The sequence below is a fragment of a genome, unplaced genomic scaffold (genome assembly GCF_019419815.1).
Source record: "Pyrus x bretschneideri cultivar Hongxiangsu unplaced genomic scaffold, Pyrus_bretschneideri_v1 Contig3, whole genome shotgun sequence".
In the NCBI taxonomy this organism is placed as follows: Eukaryota; Viridiplantae; Streptophyta; class Magnoliopsida; order Rosales; family Rosaceae; genus Pyrus; species Pyrus x bretschneideri.
Window position 1 is genome coordinate 10,009,173 of NW_025999612.1, and position 18,869 is coordinate 10,028,041.

At 37.4% G+C, this 18,869-nt stretch overlaps 3 protein-coding genes and 1 pseudogene across 4 annotated transcripts; 1 reads left to right on the forward strand and 3 right to left on the reverse strand.

The window, feature by feature from the left end:
- Positions 1–786: 786 nt before the first annotated feature.
- On the reverse strand, positions 787–4,726 carry LOC125479819 (annotated as a pseudogene).
- A 1,643-nt stretch (positions 4,727–6,369) lies between these two features.
- LOC125479712 lies at positions 6,370–8,277 on the reverse strand. The gene is made up of 2 exons (XM_048589434.1): positions 7,893–8,277; positions 6,370–6,714 (listed from the first exon to the last, which is right to left on the reverse strand). The coding sequence occupies exons 1-2, from the start codon at positions 8,275–8,277 to the stop codon at positions 6,539–6,541; spliced, it is 561 nt and encodes a 186-aa protein (XP_048445391.1). The 3' UTR covers positions 6,370–6,538.
- A 1,410-nt stretch (positions 8,278–9,687) lies between these two features.
- On the forward strand, positions 9,688–12,700 carry LOC125479812 (WAT1-related protein At3g28050-like). The gene is made up of 7 exons (XM_048589853.1): positions 9,688–9,985; positions 10,072–10,134; positions 10,233–10,349; positions 10,810–11,059; positions 11,148–11,306; positions 11,421–11,572; positions 12,398–12,700. The coding sequence occupies exons 1-7, from the start codon at positions 9,795–9,797 to the stop codon at positions 12,564–12,566; spliced, it is 1,101 nt and encodes a 366-aa protein (XP_048445810.1). The 5' UTR covers positions 9,688–9,794; the 3' UTR covers positions 12,567–12,700.
- A 124-nt stretch (positions 12,701–12,824) lies between these two features.
- Positions 12,825–17,104, reverse strand: LOC125479811 (protease Do-like 9). Of its 2 annotated transcripts, none has more exons than XR_007260303.1 (8): positions 16,283–17,102; positions 15,180–15,379; positions 14,900–15,080; positions 14,546–14,737; positions 14,018–14,250; positions 13,510–13,662; positions 13,301–13,404; positions 12,825–13,207 (listed from the first exon to the last, which is right to left on the reverse strand). XR_007260303.1 is itself a non-coding variant. In XM_048589852.1 (8 exons), exons 1-8 carry the CDS (start codon positions 16,878–16,880, stop codon positions 13,109–13,111), a joined length of 1,770 nt encoding a protein of 589 aa, XP_048445809.1. In that variant the 5' UTR covers positions 16,881–17,104; the 3' UTR covers positions 12,825–13,108. The 2 variants fall into 2 exon arrangements, 1 of the variants encoding a protein (XP_048445809.1); XM_048589852.1 differs by having other exon boundaries at positions 13,500–13,662; positions 16,283–17,104.
- Positions 17,105–18,869: the final 1,765 nt, after the last annotated feature.

Below are 18,869 nucleotides of genomic sequence, written 5' to 3' on the forward strand. Positions count from 1 at the left end.
AGTTTTAATGTTGTTTTATAATTTGCTTAAATATAGGTATAAGATTGTGATTTGTGACCGACTAGGTTAAGTTGAAGACAAGTCAACCATGGATGAGCATGGCAAATGGCACATAAAGGCAGCACTCTCCCTTATTGTGTTGCCTCCGTTGTTCCCACCCCTTCTCCTCCGTCGACACAACCCTGTCACCTCTGTCGACTCCGCCCCCAACTCGTCCCCTTGTTTGTCGCGGTACCCATGGCAGCGGGGGAGGAAGGTGGCGGTGAATCATGCAAGGTTTTATTTTGATTGACATGGAAGAAGATGAGGCTGATCAATTTGCAACGGCACAGGTAAGCGAAAACTGAAAAAGAGGTGTTTGGTTATGATTAGAAAGTGGAATTGGTGTTTGATCATGAATATTAAATGGACAGGTGTTGCAATAGTATTGAGTCACATAATAAGTCGTATATTTTAGAAATGGTATGTATCCAAGTATAGTCATTTCTATTTTATACACGCGATGAGAGTGGAGTCAAACACAACCTCGAGTAAAGACCCAAAATTGAACCTCGAGTTGAATCCAGATCCGAACACAAAATCTCGAGGGCAGATCCAAACAGAGAACCTCAAGTTCATCATAGACAACGTTACTTAACTTGTCCACAGAGTAACTCAAATATTATTTTTCGACCAAAACAAACGTTATACATTTTGCTTGGTATGCTTTTGTTTGTCTATATGCATCTCAAGGAATTTGAAAGAAACACAAAAAATAGTTGTGTCTGGATCATTTCTACATGTTCATCATTCAATGTGCTTCTTCATAACATTAAAATAGTTCAGTAACCAACAACAGAAGCAGATTATTCAACACAATTCATAATTTTTACAAGAAATTTTAATCTAGTCGTACAAATATCGGTAGTAAACATAATTCAAATCGTAAGCGAGTAATGGGGGATTATAATGTTTCCCCCCATGCACCTGCAGTTCACTACGGGTCTGCATGTCCAGCAATATCATCGTCGCTTGAATTGCTTTCCTCATCGCTAATGTTCTCATCGCTCTCCTCGTCTGGTGTTGTATTGGTAATGTGCTCCTTCTTTGCATATCGCTCACAGTACTCTGTGTCCACAAATCAAATTGGAAAAATGTAAACAGAAAACTTTACATGATAAAAATCCTACAAGAATATAGAAGATTTTCTCGCTAGCTTATGCTGTGTGTAGCAACCAAGGAAGAATAGCTTCTAAGTTCTAAATATACTCCGTGTAACATCTTTGAAGCGGAAGCAACTAGCTTACTATGAAAATTCAGTGGAATCTTGTAAGCAAGTATTAGTCCGAAAGCAATGAACAAGGCACCGGAGATAGACTAGTAATTAGTGAAGTCATCGTCCGTGGACCATCTTGCAGAAGTCACACTCACAGCTACGAGACGATACTGGGATTCCAACTCCAGACACGGTCAAAGGAACCAAGAAAAAGTAGGGAGGGTATGGAACTATCTAATTACAATAAAGAGCTCTTTTCACACATAGGCTCATCTTTGGAAGGTCCATCTCCTAATATCCCTATGTTATTTGTGAGAGAGTTTGTGGTGAAGTTTCAAAAATTTAGGAATTGTTTTTCATTAGTTTAAGCACATAACTGAAAGGAAGGGATATTAATTGCAGATGAAGTTTTACCTTTGACCTTCTGATCAGTAGAGTTTTCGGTCCTTCATCATCAATGATGCTGCATCACCATTGAGTGGATCTGAAGGATTTGGATAAAGCAACAGTTGTGGAAGGAAAACTTCAAAAACGTTTAAAAGGTCTGCATCAAGAAGAAACATCACCATATATGTGAGAAATCCAAGAAAATCAAATGAAGAAAGAAAAAAGAAAAATGAAACAGAATAGAACCGCGAAACATCACCGGCTCAGGGAAGAGAGTATAATGACACAAAACCAACACTTCAGCAGTGTATTGGAAAACAAGGGTCAGAATTTTTACTAAAATAGGATGATAATTACCAAACATTGGACTCCATGATTGGTTAATTACATCTAAGCAGACAGAACCAGATCTGCAATTACGGAAAAAAAGAAATAAAAAAACAGTCAGTACATACAAGTTAATAACCAATAAACAATTACTCAACGTCCTGCTGCCTGCAAAAGAAATAAATTAGAAACTATGTTGTCAAAACCACAGACTTATTCAAGCATTTGATAATCAACAGCAGTATTACAGCATCTAAATTTCTAAATAAACTTATACTTCCGCCTTTTTTAGACCCAATCTGCCGGCATGCCACTGGTAGCAATAATTAAAAGTTCCTAGAGAATAATTAAATTGGATGAAACGTGAGGTAAAATTGATCCTAAAACTGAAGAATACTCACAGCTCATCAACATTCGGGTGGAAAATCTTGTTCATGAAGCCAATAGATGGAGATTTATATGGATAAGCATCAGGAAGCTCAACACGGATTTTCCAAACCCCGCCTTCATAAAGGCCTGCAACCATATCATCACATAGAGACTAAAGTTTACCAAAAGAATGACACATAAAACAATGCCAAGAGCTTCAGCTGATGAAAAGCCTAGTGGAAATATAAGAAGCAAAACGCATTTCTGATCTAAGAGTAAACTGCAATAAAGTTACCACAAGGCAATAAAGATACCAAATTCAGTTAAACGTGCCTAATGCCCCCACATATAAACACATATGAAATTCTATGCAATGAAGGCCTATAAGCAGGGGTGTCAGACAATACTTTCTTTTGGACCATTGAATTCCACATTGAATTCATTTAGCCCATCGTTTATTGTCTCCACATTATAGTCACTCATCATCCTGAAAATCATTGAGAAAAGAAAGGAAAACAAAAGCATTAGAAATAGTGTTCCAAACCTTTATATCATACCAGAGATGAAGTTAGCAACCTGATTCTACATCTACCAAAGAGACTGTAGATACCCATTTGGTAAACCAAAGGGAGAAATCCAACCTTAAGAAACACAGAATGCTAAGGTTAGAGGTATTATAGTAACAAACAACTTACAACTTCATGACATCCATCTCTCTCCGCTTGCTTGGAGAAGACATCTTAGCTTATTAAAATTAAATTCCCAAACCTGTCACAAGAATACTAAAGTAATCAACTTTTCAAGGAAATAAAATTCACAGAAATTAAATAACCATAGGGTCTGGTGGGTTAGCTAGATATATTGTATAATGGTTGAAACTAAACCAGTCTAATATACAAGAAAAAGGGTCCACTGACCTTCCAGAAATCAACAAGAATTGCAAAAATAAAGGGTGATGTAGAAGCTGAAGTAAGAAAAACATGAGATTTTAATCAGATGTCCAAAATCAAGGTAAACACATATATGTAGATTACATAAACAAAATCAGTGATACAATCTAAACAAGTTAAAAGTCTGCTTAAACGGGGAACTGTTCTTCACAAACCATGACCATGAAGGAAACAGACCTATGTTACATTATTAATCATACCAGCCTATATATGTAGTAGTGCGTTTTGTTAGAGACTTTTATTCTCATTGGATGATGCAGCATAAAGAAAGCCACCTCAATTAAAACTAACAGAGCTTCTCTGTGCATTAGTTCAACAGTATCAATCAACAGGACAAAGTAGAAAAATCAAAAATGATATTAGATCTTAGATTTCAACAAGTGCAACTTAAGGGTCACAGGACCATCTTCCAGATGACAGGTAAAGCTTGTCAATACACCAACTGCCTGTGAACTAACAGCATATTCTACAAAACTAAACCACCGAGTCGAAAGCCTTCAAAGACCACTTTTTTGAAGTAATTTAAACAAGTTTTTTGTTACATATACTAACACCAAATTAGCTCATAATACAACAATGACATCAGATTGCAGAATCTAAATGCATTGCCTGTGCCTCGCCACCAAGGACAAACTAAGACCTCTCCTTAAAATGGTATTTTCCTCCCCTAAAGTTGGACCACAACCATAACAAGCTACCATCAAACTGACTAGCTCAACTTGGATAGTAAGTCCCTAAACAAAAAGCCAAAAGCTCGGTTCCTTGCAATTCGATATACTACATTGCCAAGCTAACATATTTTATCATCCGAAAGTTTGTTAATGCAAGCATACTTATGGGAAATCTTGGAAGATCACACTCATGGAGGATTAAATTTTAAAATTCGGCCATCACAATATGATCAGATAAATGCAATGCCACTGTTTTCTGCACAGAATAATGAAGATGCAAACTTTGAGCAATGATGGGATTCCAAAATTTCTTATTTCCAAATTATTAGACATACCCAGTGACGCATACAACCCCCTCCAAAAATTTCCCCAAAAAATTTCATTAAAATTGTAAAGATTTTGCGAATCAATTTCATAAGTGCTTGTGAAGTCTAACAATTAAAAAAAAGCTGCAATCTTCTGAAGATCTAAGACCTAACCAGAAAACCATATACAAAGAAAAGAGAAACAGTTTTGTTCTTTAAGATTGTCAATGAAAAATAAAAATAAAATAATAAAAAAAAATAGCGAGAGAGGATCGGAACTGGGTATCTTACACGAGCTACTTATTTAACGGGGCGACCCTTTTCTTGTCTGGTTGAAGATTTTCCCGAGAAACAAACAGAATATTGAGAGAATATGGAATTGGAGAAGAAACTACGGGTAGGGGTGGAGGGAGGAGGAGGAGAGTGAGAGAGGGAGAGAGAGTTGGAGGTGGGGCAAATGTCGACACGCACGTGTTCAAATGATAGTGTTATTACGTGGCAAGCAAGACTATTTTTTTTCTTTTTTCTTTTTTGTTAAAAAAAAAGGATAACTAGTGACAAACTACAGTTATTCATTCCTTTCGGAAATCAGAAGAAGACTCACAGAAGCATTTCAGCCTCTCCTAACCATAAACAAGACTTGAGGTGGTCTCAAATTAAAATTTTATTTGGTGGTTGCAAATATAAATTTGATTGATAATTACGGAGTAAAATTTAATCACCAATTATAATGGTAAACCCAAAAACTAATTATGGTATATTATTGTTGTTATTTATTTATATGGAACGTTTTAATCACTAATTCTCTATGTTACTATTATTAATTTTTGGCAAAACTATTATTAATTTTTGTTGAAATTTTTGTAATTTGTTTTATTTTGTTGAAAATATTTTAATTTGTTAAAATAGTGGGATGTGCATTTCGATTTTTTTTTTTTTAAATAACTCCATAGTTAAATCAAATAATTGAATGAAACCAATTATTGGTTTTACTAAGAGGCGAATGCATTGAGGGGTAGGGGGTCAGCTAACCCCCCCCCCCCGAACTTGAGTGAATGTCCACAAATAACTTGAGTGCTGACCCTCCGAACTTCGATGAATGTCCATGAATGACTTGGGTGTTGCCCCTTTAAAGGTTGGAGTTGCCCTTCATACATGTCTTTCAACTGCTTGATAAAATGCATTAGAGAGGTTTTGCCCCTTTACAGTCTATTCCTAATATTATTTACTTCTGGCTTGTTTGTTGGTTGTGATTACAATTGTAGGCAGAAAAAAAAAGAAACAAGTAAAAAACTATCCAAAAATGCAAAGTAAATGAAATGTGATCTCAAAGAATAACAAAGCGTCATCATTCTTGGACAAACATATTAATGGGATGCAATGATATCAAACATTGTTAGTGTCTTCAAGGTAATTGTGTTTCTTTGTTAAGCATTTACATGGAAGCAGCCTTGGAACATGTTAGTTACCCACGCAAATGAGGCATTAACAGGTGTGCAGTATGCCTTTCCAAATGACTTCAGGCCTACTAATACTCGATGAAATGACGATATGCATGTTATTTCTATTAAGAAAAAAATCACGCACTGCACACACCATTCGTACTGACCCCCTTAATATTATTTCCTAGATCCGCCACTGATTTTACTTTAATCACCAAAGGGTGGCCTAATGGCTATGAACGAGTTCCAGACTCGTATTCCATAAGGCACATCTTGATTCAATTCTTGGCGCTAATTAATCACATGATGTGGCCAAGGAGGTTGAAATGCTTATATAAATCTTCTCGACCATCTAAAGGGTAATTTGGGTAATTTGCTATGGCAAAACCACCAGATGGTCCCTGTTTGAAGAAGGAAGGCAAAAAATGCAATTGCCAAAAGTTTTCACATCCTCAAGTTTACATCAAGCATCCAATGCATGTGTTCAATATCCTGATGGATAAGATGTGAAGTTTCAACTCGTGTCTCGTGTTCGAACTCTCCCTTCCACTACATTAATATAATAGTTTCGAATCCTCTTCTCGCCTCTCCTCTTACCCTTTAAGGTTGAAAACGAATCATAGACGGAAACCCAAACAGGGCTACATGCCTACACCACTGGCGTGACAAACGAGCCGTGATTAAATCATTGATATCATTTAGTACTAACAGCAATACGTGTGTTACTTATTTAGCGCAAGCTATGCAACTCACGTAAACCTAATTTGGCTTCAACATGAATGAAACAACAATGTAACCGTAATCATGAACGAAAATAATAGAAGAAAACGATTTAACTCGATTTTTTCCACGGATTCTCCCCGTAGTAGTATGCACTGCCAACCATAAGAGCCACTGTGGCACCCTGGACAACGACACGAGCTCTCATTAGCTTCTGCCCCAACTGAGAATTGCCTTGCCTGAAACTGATTAAGCCGGCGGTGAGCACGCCAGCAGTCAACATAGCCCCTGAAAAGTTTAGTTCTTAGTAATTAACCAAAATGAATCTCATTTTAACTAATAAAAGCAAAGCAGATCACAGCTTTAACACGAATTTGGCATCATTCAATTATCAAAATGTCGCAATTACTCGTTTGTTGCTTGAAACCCTACACAAAAGAGAACATTTTTCTCTCTTTTTATATCAAGTTCATGGGAAAACTGGAAACACAAGACGATCCATAAAGCTCTGAAACTTAAGAACACACTTTGAAACGGACTTCCTAACTATAACTCATCGTCGTCTTCCCAAGCTGAAAGGTTTCTCCAAAGCCTAAGATCCCAATGCACCTCAGTCTTTTACCCACACCATAAAATCCAGCATACACACAGCTCTAATTCATCTCTATTACCACAGATTTCGAGGACCTCAGTGTCTTCAATCCCGCAAACTAAGTAGCATCTCTCAATGGCACCCCTTTCGGATTCTCTTAAAATTTCCCATAAAATCTCATTTGTATGAGAAACAATGGTCTACACCTGACTGAACATCCAGTTCCGACTACACTAAAAACGCCAGTCTCATAGCTAACCTTCACTCGGTCAGCACACAGGACCTAACAGCAAGGGATAGGTATCATGTCAAAGTGACAAACTTCCTTGCATCTCGACAAGACTGTTGCCACATTGTCAAATGAAGACAACGTAATATTTACCAATTACCGTCGATGACAAACTAAGACGTTGCCACTGCACCGGATACCTAGAAAAATGCCGGAAGTCTTCTCCAAATTCACATACAGGATACAACAGACAGAATTCACGCGAGAAGATTGAAATTAAACTAAACACTGTTCATTCTTAACAAAAATCCACATTTTTACATTTTTACAGAATTCACTGCACCTTTATTTGTTATTTTTCATTAAAACTAAAGTTTTTTTGAACTTGGTTAGTTTTCCTAATAAATTAACCAACGAAGAAGCTTTACTAATACCTTTTCATCAAAATTTTATTATCCCAAAAATTAATAAACTTTTCCAAATTATTAGTTCTAGATATCCAAATCCACCAAAAATTCAAACCAGCACGAAACTTTACGATCAAATATGCATACCCCAACTCATATCAAACCTCAAAATTTAAACAAAACAATCACAGAAACCAAATTGTAGCAAAATAGTGAAGGAATCGAAGTGGGAAGTTACCAACTGGTACCCAAGGGTTCCGGACCCGCTTCTTCTCCTCGTAGAATACTTCTAACGTGGGGTCGACCTCACTCATCTTCTCCATACACAGAACGAGCGAATTTCCGAAAATGGTCAAATCAATTTGGGATCGCGAACCCGAAAATTGGAAACCAGAAGAAGAAGAACATGTAAGCAGAGACTCAGAGAAAATGGAGGAAAATGGAATTGGAAGTAGTGGTGGTGGTGGATGCGGGTCGGTGGCGGTAAGTGTGGGTCGGATTCGCGGATTATTGGAGTTAGAGGCTGAGCCCGATTGATAACAACCGATAACCCATATAGATCCGCCCAACTCATGCCTAGGCCCAAATAAGGCCCACGTTTCTAAATTATTATATACTCCCATCAAAGCACAAAAGTGTTTTACTTTTTACTCAAAGAAAATAATATACTTCTTTGGGTGTTAGTTTTTGTTATTTGATCTTCTTCATTTTAGTTGATTTAATGGTTGGAAATTTAGAATAGCTTTGGGAACCCTATTTTTTCGACATTTAGGCACCAAAGTTAATTTTGATGTGATTGTACCACCGTTGTCAATTTTAATTATGAGTTTCATTAATCAGGTTACGTAAGGCGTAAAAGTAATTAAATGTTTGACCGCGTCATTTTATGTTAGGTAGACGATTTTAAAATAGTAATTGTTTTTACTAAGGTTCGTGAACACAACAAAAGTAAATTGTAATTTTGTTGTGTCAATCCTATTCTATTGTTACTTATAGGTAGTCTAGGGGTTATGAAGTGGAAAGTCCACGAGTATATTGTTATCGAATATTATTTAATAATAATATATGTCATATGAAAATAAACGGATACATGTAATCATAATATTGATGTGAAAAGTTATAATTTTATCATACTCTTACCATGCATATTATTCTCGTGATATAACTGCCTCTAAAAAGATAACCCCATGTACCCACTTACAATAAGCAATTTTTTTTCACGAAATTTTGGTAGTAGTAGTAGTAATAGTAATACATTTAAGAGGATTTTGCACCAATACTATCTGGACTTTTATTGGTGTGCATATTTACCACTTGAACCTTTAATTTTTTTTATTACCTTATGAACTTTGTATTATGTTGCGCATACCTACAAATAAATATTAAAATTTGTAGGTGATAAATGCGCACACATACAAAAGTTCAAATAGTATTTATGCAAAAGGAAAATTAGAATCATCTACTGTTTTTCTATATCATTTAGATTAAACATATGTGCCTTTTTTAAATTTGATTAAAGTACTTTAACCAATAATCACCTCTATTTTTTAAAATTAAAATAATTTTTGAATTTATCCTTTTATCTGCATGATGCACTTTTCCTTATTAGTAATTAAACTATATTTTCTCTTGTTCCAAATATGTTTTTTAAATCACAGTTTTTTTTTTTGGTTAAGCAAACATTTAATATTATTTCTTTTTTCAATTGGTTTTTTCTTTTTCAAATAGTTCACAAAAAAAATAAAAAAAATTATACAGAGTTTTTAGGTTGATCACCAACTATTTGAAAAAGAAAAAACCATTTGGAAAAAGAAATAATATTAAATGTTTGCATAACCAAAAAAAAAACCATGATCGAAAAAACACATTTATGAAGAAGAGAAAATATAGTTTAATTATTAATATCTCCACTAAATAAGAAAAAGTACATCATGCAGATAAAATAATAAATTCTAAAATTATTTTTTCAAATGATATAGAAAAACAGGGATACTAATTTTGCCTTTATTTAATTTGTGCAATTGTTCCGCTTTGACCAGAGGGTTGCACGTTTCAGCTACTGTCTTGCACATTTCACCTACTCTCTAAGACTGCCATTTCCGTGGAGAGAGAGAGAGTGTTCAGTGGAGAGAAAGAATCAATGGGGATGAAGTCAAGAATATGGGAGTTGCTGCCGTTCGCGGCGATGGTGGTGGTGGAGATTCTGGACGTGGGATTAACCACACTTAGTAAAGCAGCCATGTCCGGAGGAATGAGCCACTTTGTCTTTGTTGTCTACTCCAATGCTCTTGCCACTCTCATCCTCCTCCCTTCTTCTTTCATCATCCACAGGTTGCTCTCTCTCTCTCTCTCTCTCTCTCTCTCTCTCTCTCTCTAAATTCACCAAATTGTTCTGATTAATTTCTTGTTATTTGCAGAAACAACAGGCCACCACTTACTTTCACCGTCCTCTGTAAATTCTTCCTCCTCAGCCTCGCTGGGTATGTGATTTGATCTAAAAATCCCACTTGGGTAGGACTATTAAGCATGTGGGTTAGCTGGGTTTGCTGGGTTTCATCAAATCTATTTTCCTTGGCAGGATAACTGTGATGCAGAATTGTATATTTACTGGAGTAAGCTACAGCTCCCCCACTCTTGCATCTGCCTTGAGCAACTTGATCCCGGCTTTCACTTTCCTTCTTGCTGTCGTCTTCAGGTTGCTCTCTTTTCCTTACACCAGATTAATGAACTACTTTGGTGGCCTCGTTTAGTGTCCATAGGAATGGATTGGATAAATCACTAGATTCAATGTATTGTTAAAGGAAGACACTGATGTCTGAGTCCCAGTATTTGTCGAAGTTTAAAGTAGAAGAAGAATAATATTTCGTGAAGAACTAGACGAGTTAGTCACGAAGGAAACTTATCCCATCCAGTCTGCCATTTTTGTGAAGATTGGAAGGGATAAGTTTCCATTTATCGAAATAATGTCCTTCTTCTACCGTCAACTTGGGGCAAGGTTTGGCCGTTGTCGTCCATTTCTTCCTTCAATATACGTTGACTCTAGTGAGTTATCCAATAAATCTTATCCCAGACACCGAATGAGGCCTAAAGGGAATTTCGGGGATTAAGGGAAGAATGTTGGTAATGAGAACTTAAGATTTTGTGTCTGCTTATAGAATGGAGAAGTTAAATTTGAGAAGCTTAAGAAGCCAGATCAAAATTCTGGGCACTCTGGTATCCATCTCAGGAGCATTGATAGTCACTTTCGTTAAAGGTCCTCCAATCGTGTTGTTTCCAATCAAAACTGTTGACTCTTCTCAATTAAACCCATCTGTCTCTGATGTGTTTCCACTGAGTAATTGGGTCACTGGAGCCCTTTTTATCACAACAGCTTGCTTATCTCTTTCGATATGGAACACCGCTCAGGTTAAAATTTGATGTGCAACTCTTCTTTTCGATTATGAACTTTGTTCGGAAATGGCACTGATGTTAGTAATTCACATTGTGTCTGAAGGCAGCAGTTCTTAAGGGGTACCCATCAGAGATGACCATAGTCTCCTTCTATTGCTTCTTTGGGACCATTCAATGTGCAATACTTTCTTTCTTTGTAGAAAGGAATGCAAGTGCCTGGGCACTTAAACTTGATTTGGAGCTCGCAGCGATCGCCTATTCGGTAAGCGCATAATTAGGATGGGAGGCCTCCTGGGGAGCTCTTGTGTTGCATTTTTTTTTAACCGAACAACAATAGAGCGAATTATAATCTGCAACATTTGATCTTTGTGTGCAGGCTGTTTTTGGAAGTGTAGTAACATTCTCTACTCAAACATGGTGCATAAGAAAGAAAGGACCTGTATTTGTGGCTATGTTCAAGCCTCTAGGGATTGCCATTGCTGCCTTAATGGGTGCCATCTTCCTTGGTGACACACTCTATACTGGAAGGTAACAAACCGCTCTCGTTACTGCCTTATCTTATCATTCTATTTTTGCCTTTTACAAAACGATATATATTCTAAACAACTCTAATTTACGGAGAAGAGAATTCAATTTAAATAACAGGATAGGCACTTTTGTCTGATCAATTGGCTTAATTCACATCTGAATTTATGTGTCTGCTTAGGAAGTTTTGGTATTGGACTAAATAGAGAAAAATGGAGCATTAGTCCTTAAATTTAGAGTGGTGCTATCCACATACCCTTTTTTACCTCTCACACAATACCCTCAATTTCCGGCCTTCGGATCGAATAAATTATAAAATATCAAACGATAAAAATTAACAAGAGGTGTGTAAGAGTAAAAATGGGTGTGGATAAATTTAATCCAATTGAAACTTTAGTCTCTGAATTATAAATTTGTTATCTTAACGTATCGTGTCGTGTCAAACTCGTTATATTAACGGATGCGTAACAGGTGACTCGATAACGATTCGACTCGTTAACGGGTTGACCTAGAATTCATTTCTTATCGGGTTAGCGGGTCATGATTGTCTAGATTTGGAAAACGGGTTGTTTTCATGTTAAATCTATTATCTTAACGGATGACCAGGTAACGAAACAACTAGTTAGGGTTGACCCAAAACTTGTTATTTTCATCTCATTTCATGTCGGGTTAACGGGTCGTGAAGAAATTCAGACCTTGAATGAATCAAACATAAACAAGGAACGGACTAAAAATGAGTATGTAAGAGGACTGTATGTGGTTATAATTATCCTTGATAAAACATGATAGTTGTATTCTTAATTTAATTGTATAAATTTTTTATGGCAGTGTGATTGGGGCAGTGGTAATTGTGGTGGGTTTCTATGGGGTAGTATGGGCGCAATCAAAAGAGCAAAATGGTCCGGACCAAAAGAAAGAGGAAAAGTTTGAAGACTCGCATGAGGCTGATGATCGGCAACAGACGACGCCTCTCCTCAAGACCCACACACATGTATGATTTGCATTCCCTACCCCTATATATACGTGTACACTTATAAATGCGATATCAGACGGGTCCACTCGAACTCAGTCTCAAACGCTTGATAAACGCTCTTACCTAATTGAACTATTTATAAGCTCTTTGCAAATACATTTCACATTTAACTTCGAATTTTTAAATTTGGGGGTCAATTTTGTGGTTTACCAGGCTAGCTCTTATTAGGAAACTTTCTGCAAAGAAACAATAAGCAAAATATCCCCTTTCAAATCCAAGAAATAAAGAGAGTAAAGCACTAGCAGTTAAACATGTGCCTCATGATTTATAGGGAACTCGTAAAAAGAAACAAAATTTGACGGCGATTCTTCAATTTTATGCCCTCATATGGTTACATCCAGCCCTTTGAAACAAGGGTTAAATACAACGATCTCAACGAGGGAGCTGCACATACTCAATTGAGTTATCTATAGCCAGTATGCCTACCCTCCTCCAGAGTCCCACCGTTGCTATTTGGGACCTTGTAGAGAAGGGGCTACAAAAATCCGCATGCGTTCGGTCCAACGTCAAGTCTTCAGATCATCGGACATTGCTGAGGGTATGCAATGTGTAGCAAGAATATCCAGAGTAGCTGCTTTAGCAGTTTTTGTTCGGAGGACAACCACCTGGATATATGACAGAAATTAGCCATGATACAGACAGAAAACACATGCAATTGTACGAGGGGGAAGGGGGTGAGACGGAGAGAGGGAGAGAACCTGTTGGTATTCTAAATCAAATTTCAAAAATTCGTCCTCGCAGCTCTCTACCATGCTTGCCAAGTTCTTAAGGTTCTTCACAGGCTTACCGTTTAAGTAAGAACCTACACAAACATACACAGTAAGTCATCCGACAACAGGTTATTTGAAGTGATTCAGCGGCTGACATCCAAAAATATAGCAAAATCCATCAGAGTGCAATTCCTGACCTGGGTGTTAACTATTTCTTCATAACCGATGTTGATGTCAGCCACAAGCACCTGCGAAACGACGACGAGCTGCTCATGCGGTGATTGTGGCAATGAATGCAGCATTTTGTCCAAAAGCTTGACAGGAGCTTCAAATTCATATTCCTTTCCATACTGTAAATACAAGCAGAAAGAATTGGATTAAGATAGCACGAATAATTTGATCTTAATTTCAGATGCATTATCATAAACTTTTAAGATATTAATTACACACGCAGGCGCGCACGCACATATAGCCATGTCTGGCTAACATCTAAAGATGGAAATCGAGTTATGTCATGTTAATGCATTGTGTCAGATCATTTTAGTATTACTTACACACACGAGCAGAGACATACATATAGACACTGTAGATGCACAATAGTTACAAGCACTACTAATTAATCAAAATCCCACTCCTTAACATCCATTAAGCAGATGTAAAAACGAGGTTTAAGTTCATAGAGGGGATTAAAGGTGAGCTACTAACCTCAGATCGAAGATAGGGAACAGACACAGCTGTAAAAACAAATCCTGCAATTATATAATATGAAGGAGGTCTGCCCTTGTTGTGTGCTGGGATTAGCCTTTTGTGGGATGCAAGTTTGATGTCAAAATTCAGAATCTCAGAATTGCGCAGAACTTTAACCGCTGAATTATCTCCAGTATATTTCTGAGAGACAAGGTAACTAAAACCTATGCGTTCTCCATGCCGGAAAGGAACTGAAAATCATAGTGGAAAACATCAAGTGCTAAGTCACATAGAGTACGATAATAATTTAACAAAGGGAAACAGCAAAGTAAAACATGCCACATGTTATATTAGTGAAACTTCACTACTTATCAACAGTGTTATAAGAACCAGCATAAGGGTCATGTCACAAACAAATAATAGTAAGAACAACAAAATCTTTTATGAATGCGAGTTTTTCATTTGCTAAACAAATTATAGACGTATGCCATAAACATATACCCATAATACATATGTACATAGCAGGAATATAAGAAGTACACATGCCTGTTCCATCATTGGCAATCTTAACTCCATCAAAACTGAGAATGATATCAGATGGCTTCAGAACCTGAGATTCCGGAGCAGTGGGATCAACTCTTCTTATACGAACACCCTTCTGATCAGGTTTCATGCCCATTGCCATACGCAAATCAGGATTTTCCATCTTCTGCCACTCAATTCCGAGAATTGGAAATCCTACATTATAGACAATCATAAGATTCACATTACATGAAGAACTGACAATACTAGGTACCGCTGGCTCAAAGATGTAACTACATTACATAGAAAGACAACCTATGCCAATGACGATTTATATAAATTTAAATACTTAGAACACATCAAATTTAACAAATTTACCTGTATATGCTCCATTCTTTTCATAATCTTGGATGAAGTGCATAATGACTGGTGTTGGTATGACATAACCAATATTCTCCGCATCTTCATGTTTAAGGGACTGAAATGCGATACCGACGCAATTTCCCTTGTCATTAAAAGCAGGCCCACCTGAGTTTCCAGAGTTTATGGCCGCATCTATCTGGAAAAAATCCAAAGAGAAAGAAACATGACATTAGGAAAAATATTCTGCTGATAAGCTAGATGTCCAACAGAAGTGCTAGAATTACATTCTCATTACCTGCAAACCCAGAAGTTCAGTAGACCCATGAACATAGGACAGAATCTCTATTCGTGACACAACACCACTCGTCACTGAAATTGTGTCTCCCCCAATTGGGTAACCCACAACTGTAACGGCATCTTGAAGCGCAGGCAAATCCCCAAACTCCACTGGTGACACTCCTTCCCAAAACTCATTGTCGTCAACAGTAAGCATGGCTGCAACATCATATAAACAGCAGTTTTCCATTATAAAATATTTACATATGCTCAGTTGGTTACCAAAAATTGATTTCCATAATTAGTTTAATTAATCCAACTAATGGGAATTGATACACAATGAGCATGAACATTCACTCGCAATCCCTCCATTTCCATCCATGTTGAGATAAATTCACACCTTTCCCCACATTGACATGACAAACGAAATCCATCTGTTGCATTAGTTTTTCATCCCCTATGCCTTCATTTACTACGCAATTTATTTTGAGCTTTTCTATATCCCTTATATCTAACTGTTTTACTCCATAACACCCCCTAAGGTAAACATGGAAATTCTCCTTCCTTTCCAAAAACAAATCACTTCCTATATCTCCCCCACGCAAATTTCACTACGTAACAATGAAGAGCAAATACTAAAAACCCCAAGTTAAACAATCCCTTAAGCGGAAAGTATGAGGCTTTTCTAACCAATACATCATCCCCATTCCTAAAAACATCATGAATCAGTGAAATCTCATAAAGTATTAGCAATACGAAATTCATCTGTTGCATTAGTTTTTCATCCCATATGCCTTCATTTACTACGCGATTTATTCTGAGCTTTTCTATATCCCTTATATCTAACTGTTTTACTCCATAACACCTTCTAAGGTAAACATGGAAATTCTCCTTCCCTTCCAAAAACAAATCACTTCCTATATCTTCACCACGCAAATTTCACTACGTAACAACGCACAACAAACACTAAAAAACCAAGTTAAACAACCCCTTAAGCAGCAAGTATGAAGCTTTTCTACCCAATAAATCATCCACATTCCGAAAAATCAGTGAAATTTTAAGTAGTACTAAATAATGATAACAAAAAAAGCAAAAGAACAGAAAAAGGAAAGCTTTGAATACCAATATCGCACTCGGTGCCAATGGCGAGAACAGTAGCCAAGTACTTAGTATCAGAGCCACGCTTCTTGAGCTTGACCTGCGTATAATGCTCCACAGAGTGCGCATTGGTCAGCACCCTCCTCCCACCAATCACAAAACCACTGCTGCTCGAGCTGTACTGCCTCTTCCTCTGCCATGGCAGCGAGAAATTCGGCTCTGTATGCGTACAAAACACCTTCACGACCGCATCCATGGCGGGCACCACCCTCGCCACGGCCTCCCACGCCTCACCAGGATCCGAAACCGTCACCAACGGGCCCACCGCCCCCTTGTGGTCGCCATTGTCGACCGCCCGAGGGATCCTCCGGGAAGGGGCCATGGCCTCGGGATTGTCGGAGAGCTTTTGGAGCTTCTTGGGTCGACCGCGGCGGCGACCTCCGTGTTGGGGCTGAGAGGATTGAGGCTGCTCGATAATCTCGACGTTGCTGACGGAGAATACGTCGTCGACTGCGGTTGTGGCCGTCGTAACCGGCGGTGGCGGTGGCGATGCGATGGCGGTGGCGGGTGAATCTAGGGTTTCCCGGGTGGGGGTTTTGGGCTTGCGGCCTCGTTTGCCCATTTGGGGCTTTTGTTGAATTCTGAAAGTTTAAAGGGTTTGTTTTCTGTGTGTCTGCAAAAGGAGGGGGTGGGCGTAAATACTGGTCGGATTTAGATGGAGAAGGACAGAAAGGGGAAGAAATTGCGGGAAAAAGACGGTGCAGGGCAATCGGAGGGAGGGTGAAATGTGTAAAATAAGACAAATGCTAAGGCCACTCTTTCAAAACTGAAACTTTTATGAGTTCTTCCTCCAATTCCAGTTTAACGGTAATTATTGCATTTCTCGTAAAATAAGTAATTTGAAAAAAAATTAAAAAAATAGAAAACGGTCAACAAATTTGGCTAAGTGTTTCTCCAAATAATTTTTTCTTAATTTCAATTGCTTTGTTCTTGGCTAACATTGATCTAATTACGCTAAGAAATTTCTAAGCTACAAATTCACGAGTTGTTTTTTTCTTGGGACCTTGGCAGGTTTCAGAATTATGTTTGGGTAAAGTTTGGTTTAGTTTTTGACACATGAAGTTCAGCTTTCGCTTAAGTGTTAAGTTAGATGTTTAGAGTTCGTAATTCAAGGCTCGAGGTACTGATATGAGGCTCATATTTATGTCGAATGTCCAATGCTTAGGGTTATTTTGTAATTTGGGTACAACCTGAGTCTACGTTTACACTGGCGGAACTACACTCGCGATTAAGGTGGGTTGTAGCCTAGGGAACTTCCGTTTGAACTCTCGCTAATAGTTTATGTATTGACCTACGTTAACCTATTATACTTCTATATAGCGTACCCAATTCTAATAAAAACTATAACTTAATATGAATGCAAGACTTTTTAAGAAAAAATGAAATTGTATTACCTGTTATGTTAGTTTGGATTATCATTTTAGATTTTAGAGTTTTATATTTATGTATTATTATATAATTTTATGTAGTTACGGAAAAAATTATGTTACTTTATGGTAATTATTTTAGCCAGCTCACCTATGAAAAAAATCTTTGCTCCGCCCTTGCACGTTTATAGTTCAAATTCTAGCATAAACCCTAGAATTTCGAGCTCTAAGTTTGAAGTATATGAGTTTAAAGTCAATCTCGAGTTAAAGATCGTTTTCGGGAACGGCCATTTCTTTTTATTGAGGAATTTGTGAAATCAAGTGATCAAATGTTTAAGTTCAATCAGATGAGCAAAACACCACCACTTGTAATGGCGAGGTAAACTTCATATAGTACTACATTATTCTTAGTATTAAGATGTGAATGAGTTGTAAGTATGCATTCTAATATCCTAGTGGATAGAATATTGGAGTGGGAGCATGAATTTTGGACCCCTGACACATGGCATCTCAGGTGGCAAAAAAGATTGGAATGCCCAAAGACTATTACTCTCAAACTATCAGACTAGTCAGGCTTCATAGTCATAATCGGAGTAAGCTCTTCTGATTGGCTAATGAGTCAGAATACGTAGTCAGACAGCCTTAGTCTGACAAGTGAGGTTTAAGTATGCTACCTGTACAACTTGTTTCTCAGGTAAGGAAACCCTAATTCATGTCAAATTAGGATATCTTGAGATTAGGCAACATAATCATAATCCTAGGAGAATTGAATATCTTATCCTAAATTTTCTCCTAGATAGTTTCCTGATTTAATAAGAATTACTCTCTCTACAAGGTCTCAAAATCTATAAATACTCTAGCTTGAGTATCTATCGAACGACCTATCTTTGATCATCTCTTAGAATCCCATAACATAGACTTCTCGCAATCATCCAATACTCATCCCTCTTATAGACACTATTCGTCTACGCCATGTGTAGACATTGAGATTTATCTCTCCAACACACCTAAGTCAAGACACCTTCGTTAAGGATGGTTCACCATGTAGAACACATTACACCATTCATTTTATAGAACTACATCAATGATTTGATTCTCCAACCTGGAGATATGTAGTACTCCATATTCATCACACCTCCTCCCAATCAACCATGTTCACCATTCGCTAGAGTTTATAGGTAACT

Bases quoted from the DNA above. Each gene is read 5' to 3' on its own strand.
- LOC125479712 (XM_048589434.1), bottom strand. From the start codon at position 8,277: ATGGGAGTATATAATAATTTAGAAACGTGGGCCTTATTTGGGCCTAGG. The intron at 6,715-7,892 runs GTAACTTCCCAC...TAAACTTTTCAG, and splicing joins GAACCCTTGGGTACCAGTTG to GGGCTATGTTGACTGCTGGC.
- LOC125479812 (XM_048589853.1), top strand. From the start codon at position 9,795: ATGGGGATGAAGTCAAGAATATGGGAGTTGCTGCCGTTCGCGGCGATG. The intron at 10,135-10,232 runs GTATGTGATTTG...TTTCCTTGGCAG, and splicing joins TTCCTCCTCAGCCTCGCTGG to GATAACTGTGATGCAGAATT. The intron at 11,307-11,420 runs GTAAGCGCATAA...CTTTGTGTGCAG, and splicing joins TCGCAGCGATCGCCTATTCG to GCTGTTTTTGGAAGTGTAGT.
- LOC125479811 (XM_048589852.1), bottom strand. From the start codon at position 16,880: ATGGGCAAACGAGGCCGCAAGCCCAAAACCCCCACCCGGGAAACCCTA. The intron at 13,405-13,499 runs GCACTCTGATGG...ATGTTTGTGTAG, and splicing joins TAACACCCAGGTCAGGAATT to GTTCTTACTTAAACGGTAAG. The intron at 13,208-13,300 runs GTTCTCTCCCTC...TCATATATCCAG, and splicing joins TTGATTTAGAATACCAACAG to GTGGTTGTCCTCCGAACAAA.